Source organism: Coffea eugenioides, chromosome 7, assembly GCF_003713205.1.
Source record: "Coffea eugenioides isolate CCC68of chromosome 7, Ceug_1.0, whole genome shotgun sequence".
In the NCBI taxonomy this organism is placed as follows: Eukaryota; Viridiplantae; Streptophyta; class Magnoliopsida; order Gentianales; family Rubiaceae; genus Coffea; species Coffea eugenioides.
The window spans coordinates 31,281,834-31,288,988 of record NC_040041.1 but is presented as its reverse complement, the minus strand read 5'-3'; the positions used below and the strand labels follow the sequence as shown (position 1 = coordinate 31,288,988).

The following is a 7,155-nucleotide window of genomic DNA, read 5'->3' as shown; positions in this document are numbered from 1 at the left end:
GAACTACGTAATGATTGTTGCTTCTATTAATATATGAAAAAAATAAACAAAGCCAGTAATATGAATTATTGATCTATTAGTTTACTAGATAGTTATTTCTCGCATTGATAGGAAATAGAATGGTAGGGAATCCAAATTTTGTAGTTTGGTTTATACTTTGTCTTTTATTATTGAAATCCTTAATTTTCATTTTAAATTTACCATGCTTTATATGCTATAATATGTGTTATTACTATATGTTGGATTTTTGGCCTCCCCTAAACTAAAGTTTTTAGTTCTACACTGTATTCAACAATATCCATTTAACTCTTTTGTAGCATCATGTAAAGTGGAAAAATTGACCCCCTAAAAAAAAGTATCTCCAAGCATTAGTTAATATTTAAGCACAACAAGTCTCTAATCACTTTACATAAAATTAATAGGGGATTATGTGGCCAAATGCGAAGCCATAAGGGGAATAAATGGCAATTCCATATTTTCACATATTCCACGTATCTAGCTAGTGTGCATATAGTCTGATCACCGTGACTATAGGAAGACTATGCTGTTATAACATCTCATCTGCCAACAAAAATTCTTTTTCTTAATAATCGAAAGTGTCAGGATAGCTATAGTCAGGAGCAAGTAGGAGTTTTTTTAACTGGGCTATGCTGACACTAGAGGTGTCAAAATGGGTGACTTGGGCGGGTTTGAGTTGGGTAACATGGGTAATGGATATAAGTGAGTCAACCTATTTATATTCATTTAATTAAATTGGTATAAATGGGTAAGTCAAAAAATGAATTGGGTAACCCAATTATCCATTTATAACCCATTTATTTTAACTTTTCGTAAACTCATTTAAATTCATTTTTGCAAACTAAATTATCAATTTATACCACTATTTGCACCCATTATTAGTTTTAAATATTTACTTATAATGCTTAACAAGCCTAATTACTAATTTTTTTTCCATCTATACTCTATGTTGTAAAATTACATACTATTTAATAATTGAACAATAAAAATACAAAAATTTGAACTAGGTACTATAAAAGTTAACATAAAATTTAATCCAAAAATTTTGAACTTCTAACATTTTTTTGTGTGTAAATTTAAAATTTCATTTTGAAAAGGTAGGAAAGGAGTCTAAAACTTGTCATAAATTGGTAATAGTGAAAATGAGCAAATTAACAAACTAAGAGAAATTAAAATGATAAGATAAAACTAACAAATAATAATAATAATCATCATCATCATCATCATAATAAATATGATGATGATGATTATGTTAACATCATAACAAAATGAAAAATCTGAAAAAGAAAATGGGCGGGGGAAGAGATGAGATTTGGAGGAAGATAATTTTAAATGAGTTAATTGGGTTTGATGGGTTACCCAATAATATCCATTTAATAAATGGGTAACTCATTTATACCCATATGCAAAAACTTAAGATACCCATATCCATCTATTCATGGGCGGGTATGGGTAAATTTAATTAAATGAGTTTGTTTGACACCTATAGTTGACACTTCTAACTGCCAGGAGTTTTTTTTTTCTTTCTTTTTTTTTTTTTGATATAGAAGCAACCTACAGGTAGTGCTCCCTGCTATACATTCCGTCAATCAGAAACCCAAAGGACTTGTAAAATTATCCCAAAGAACAGAATACATATAGTAATCTAAAAGCAAAAGTCAATGCTCAAATATAATTTGTTGAACTAAAAGTCAGTAACAAGTACTAGCATAGCAAATCCCTAACAAGTACAAACTTGAAAGATTCTCTTGTGCACAAACTAAAAAATAATGCAACATAAACCACAATTTCTGGGTATCATAAAGCCAGTTATGCTCAAATTATATGTTCGATCTTCTGCAACCGCAATCTCATCCTCCCTGCAATTCAGTTGGGACATGGTAAGCTTCAAAAATTCAACCCCAAGTTAAACAGGTTTCTCTATAAAATGATTGCCAAGATACTTACATGCATGCTAGCTCTGTTTTATGCAACCGCAAACACCTATTCATACAACGTATCATTAACGCACAACCAACAACAATTCTCCAAACCTCCCCTTTTTTCCACATACAATAATTTGTGCATTCGAATTTGTCTGACTCTAATCTCTCTACATAGCTAGCAGTTGCCATGCTACTAAAGAAAAACTTCAATCCAAGAGCATTAAAGACTGCCTTGTGATAGCTTACCAGCTGCCCACTTTTCTTTTCAAGTCATTGCCAGACGATCACATGGCCTTGAATCATGCATTCTGAAAATGAAATCTTACTTTAGTTTCATTTTGTTCTTCTTGCTTAAATACTAGCCATCTATTGTACAAAACCAAACACATTCAACTGATATGCAGCATGTTGTCCAGATATAAGATCCAAATGTTGGATATATTCCACATATGTAATTCGTTTTATTCTTGTAACAAATTATCCGATCCATGTTTGACTTAAAACAAACATACCCCGGCTGGAGAAATGTGTCCGAATTGTTGAGGTCCTGAGGACAACTTCCGGCTTGGTCGCTTAAGCGGGTGACTGGCTTAGATGAAAGCCCTTGTTCCAGCAGAGGTGTTTGGTCTTCCGATGGGCCTGCTACGTGCAATTAGCAGTCAGAAAGGCAAAAGATTGCAGCATGCTCATGTAGAGGGGCGAAACAAAGAAATAAAGGAAAAGGGAAACTGTCACGTCATGCACTTTCTGTCTCAACTTCGCATTCTCTTCCTTGAATAATGCTTCCTGCAATTCATTTTGCGAAGATAAGTTAGCAACCAAGAACACACATTTAAATGCAGTCAACCAAATGATATTCCATTGGAATCTTTAAGTAAATTGCTCCTACAGCATTATTGTTGGTTACAAATGATCTTCAATACTATGAAAGCCCAATAACACTTTTTTATCTCCAGATTCTCAAATTGAAGATTTCCCATTTTGTTATGCGATGAAATACAGAATAACAGAAAATGATTGATAGATAACCAAATAGAAACAGCTGATAAGGGTAATTTGTCACTAGCCTTTTTCTTGAGAATACCAATTTCTTTCATGAATTTGTCACCTTGAAATCCAAAAAACATAGTACGTCAACACTATGCAACAATTGAAAGACCTTGAAAGAAGGTTTTGGCAATACGAATTAACCCTGCTTCAACCAATTTTTCGAGTTTAACCAAGTCTTCCATGCTTAGTCCTACTAGCTCTTCACCTTTGAGATGCCTGTTACACGTGGGATGGCATCATAAGTATCACAAAATAACGAACCATCCTCTACAAGATATCTGATGGCAGAATATTGTACCTCAGTTTTGCAGTTTTCTCCTTGATTTCCTCAGCAAGCATGGCATGGGTATGATTCTCATGTATAAATACACAAAATTTCTCTTTCAGCACAAATTGGAGTGAATTAATAAAAGATAGAATAAGATTCATAGTAGTCATATCATAGAAGTAATTATTCACTCTCATCACTCTCCAATCACTCTCATCTCTCAGTTCACTTCCTTACAAATTTCCTTCTTTCTTCATTCGAACCTTCCGACAAATAGGTAGTGAGCATGAAAAGTTTTGAAATTTCTTTTTCATCAATTCCTTATACGGCCTGAGCTTGAATTTTAAATCTAAAACTCTACTCAAACCTATGATCAATTCCAACCACTTAAAATCGATTAACAAGATGAAAGTAAAGCATAACCGACATGATTGCAAACAAAGAAGAAAAAAATACAATTAAGGGGGAAAAAAGGTATAAGAGTGCAGGAAACTTTACAGTGATGATTTCCGTTGTAGTGGTTGGACTCCAGTGAGAATATGGCAGCAACCTTTGCCTACTCTACTCCTCGGCACACTCAACCTGAATATCTAGTCAGTAAGGAAAAGCATGGGGATGGGTTTCAAACGAAAGAAGAAAAGGAAAGAGCACAAGTATCTGTTTTCTTATTCTCTTTGTCCTAGCAAAGAGAGCGAAGGCTTATTGGTGCAGGTGTCGTGGTTGACGAGGAGGGTAGAGAAGCTGCCGAGTTAGCATTTGAAAATGGGGAAGTGGGGCGGCGAAGGCGGAAGATGGAAGAACCAAAATGGGGGAGTTTTGAGAGGTAGTTTGCTGAGAGAGAGAGTTTGTGAGAGACATGAAAAGAACCAAAATTTCGCTGGCCGCAAAATGAAAATTTTCAGATTTCACTGAGTGTTTTGGCAAAGGAATCTTCTGTCAAAATCAAATGACATCATTTATGTTTAATTTTTTTTTTGGTGTATCTCATATTTTTTCAAGTGTCATGATAGGGAATCTAAAGACACATTATTCTTTTTATATCGGATAAAATAAAAAAAATTAAAGTATATATTATTGAATTAATAACAAGTGTCATAATAAAAGTGCTATAATGACAAAACCAATAAGTGTCCTAAAAAGCGTGTCAAGAAAGACCATATTTGTTGCAGTGTAGATAGGTTAATTGGATATTTTAAACAATAGGAGGATTGTGTGATAAAATGCAAAATTATGAAAGATAAAATTGTTGACTCCATTCTTGAACATCTAGTCTATTATTAAGAGAAGGAAGAAGCTGAGGGTTTAGCAATCACTTCTTACAAAACCTACGCGTTCTATCATCTTTCTGCTTCACTACAACAAATCCCGTTTTGTATAGTACTAAAATCTTGATTTAACTCCTATACAAACTTGTGTTTAGTTTAGCTATCTTGAAATTGATGACCGGTTTTACCTCCTATGCAATAACGTTTTTGCTGCCTTGTGGAAAATAGGTCATACTGCCTTTATTTTATTTGAGTGCCTTTATAGTTTATATCTTTGTTGTCCCATTATCAATGACTAGGAGGGATCCCACGCAATGCGCGGTGGGCGAATGTAATGATGCCCAGTAATGCCCAGTTGAATAACTAATTTGGTAAAATTAGTTGATTCAAAGAAGAAGTAATGTATTAAGGATCGTGATCCAGTGGTTGCTTAGTTTAGTTAAGAAGAAATGAAAACTACCAGTAATGTATTCAATCGATAGGTAAATTACACTGCATGGTTCAGCTAAATTCATTAAGCATCCGAATAAACATTGAATGTGTGATACCAAAGAAAATTTTTTTCAACTCTGGTATCATCGAAGATCAAACCGTAAATATATTTTCAGATTTCGGAACAAAGACAAGAGTTTCGTTGTGCTGCAATTGATGCTGAAGAACGAAATCTCTCCAGTTTTGGTGAAGGCGTCTATTCTTTACACCAATTTGAGTACTTCTATGTCCAGTGTTGACAAGTAACATGGGAGTCTTGATACCATTGATGAAGTGATCAATAAAGCGCGAAATTTTCTATTATCAAGAGGTGTAGATTAGAAGATATGAAGAAACAAAAGGAAATTGCTTGCCAAAAAGTTGAGATGACAAAGAGAATGCAGGCAAACATAGAATAGCTTACCAAACTATTTGGAGTTGCCGAGTTAAAGATTTGATAAAAGCAAACCGAATCAGATAGATCTTGACAGAAATTTGGTCTTAGCGAGGAAGTAACTTGTTGCTGTCCAGCGGTCATGTGGATATCATCTGTAATTAGTGATTATGTGTTACATTAAAAATAATATATGATATGGATGAGGATATGAGATAGACACAGTGGTATTTTGACCTCTTGATGCAATGACATTCATATGCAACTGGTCTGGTAGGGGAACGGTCCAAGGCAAAAAAACTTGTTTTTGTAGTTCACAAAAGTGAATGACATCAAATATTAGATTCCCGCTATGTCGAAGTAATAGCATGTCATGCCTTTTAACAATGTTGTGTTCACGAAAGGTTTTTCATATGACTGCATCAAACTATTAAGGATATGATAGACCTGATCTTGAACACGGAAAGTATAAACACCTTTCGTGTTCTTGGTCAGTTCTGGATCATATTTTGCAGCAAAGGATGTGAATCCCAAGTTGTTATTACAAGACCGAACATTGTTTCTGAAATGAGCACTTTCCTCGTCATTTTTCGATAAATAGGCGCTTAAGATCATAAGGCATCGATGGAGCCACGATAGAAATATCTCCTCCAGAGCAGCAAAAGTTAGGAGGTTCCAAATAGAACCTCTTGGCTCTACAATGCTCATAATCAGGAGCATCTGGAAGAGTTAAAGCTTCGTGGAGTATTTCATTGATCGAAAAAATTCGTCGCTGCCTCCCTCTTTTAGGTGCAGCTGCATTTATTTCAAAACTATAGCTAAGAAGCGAATTGAGTTGTGCCTCTATTAGGCTAATTAGCAATGGCATCTAAAATACCCGAAATAGCTATCGAAGAATAAAATGCCAACCCGGAGTTTGCTTCCTCACACGGTGACGAGAACAGCGATTTTGGGTCGAAGGTTGAACTTTACATGAGAAACCAGAAGAGTGGGAAATTGTTGTTGCTTTCCTCACAGAATCATTTTTTCCAATAGAATGGGTAGATTGTCTCTCCGGAACAGAGGAGGTTTCTGCAACCGTATTAAGAAATAAGCTAACCAAAAGGGGCTAATGTCATTTCAGCGAACACAATCAGCATGCGGTGGGAATGAAAGAATACTCAACAGGGTTGTGTTGAGAATAGTTGATGTTTAAAAAATGTACCTTGAGAAGCAGAAGCTGTTTCACAAGTGTGGTTCTCAGAGGGTGGCATATTTTTTCCAAAATGAAATATTTGGTGCCTACCATTAAAGAGAGATTGCAGTTGACCAGATTGCATATGAACCTTGGGCAAAGAAAAGTACTCAACAACATTTTCAAAAACCTCAGGAGCAAGTAGAGGATCTTTGCCTATGCAAGAAGGTTGCAGGATGCTCTCAGAAATTCGAGAAGAGCTATTGGGCCTGTCAACTGACAGCACAGGAACAGAGCAAGTAGGTCTAATTATAGAATCTTGCTCCTTAAATGATGCATCATTTTGTTGCAGAAATTGACCTGTCTCACTTGTAGTTGTGAGAGGATAAAGCTCTTCAGAGTTCACAGAAACATGGGCTGAAGAACAATACTCAGCTGGATTTTCAAAAAGATTGTTCATAAGCAAATCCTCTTTGTCAAAGTTGAGAGCTTGGATGACGCTATCAGAACGATTAAAGCAATCGCCTAGTCCATCATGCAATGCTACAGGTATAGAGTTCCTAATTTTTCTCCTAGGTAGACAGAAATCA

At 35.2% G+C, this 7,155-nt stretch overlaps 1 protein-coding gene across 1 annotated transcript; it reads right to left on the bottom strand.

Moving 5' to 3' along the window:
* Positions 1-1,757: 1,757 nt before the first annotated feature.
* Positions 1,758-3,477, bottom strand: LOC113778352 (MADS-box protein JOINTLESS-like). The gene is made up of 6 exons (XM_027323738.1): positions 3,292-3,477; positions 3,103-3,209; positions 3,011-3,051; positions 2,688-2,729; positions 2,456-2,589; positions 1,758-1,877 (listed from the first exon to the last, which is right to left on the bottom strand). Exons 1-6 carry the CDS (start codon positions 3,456-3,458, stop codon positions 1,778-1,780), a joined length of 591 nt encoding a protein of 196 aa, XP_027179539.1. The 5' UTR covers positions 3,459-3,477; the 3' UTR covers positions 1,758-1,777.
* Positions 3,478-7,155: the final 3,678 nt, after the last annotated feature.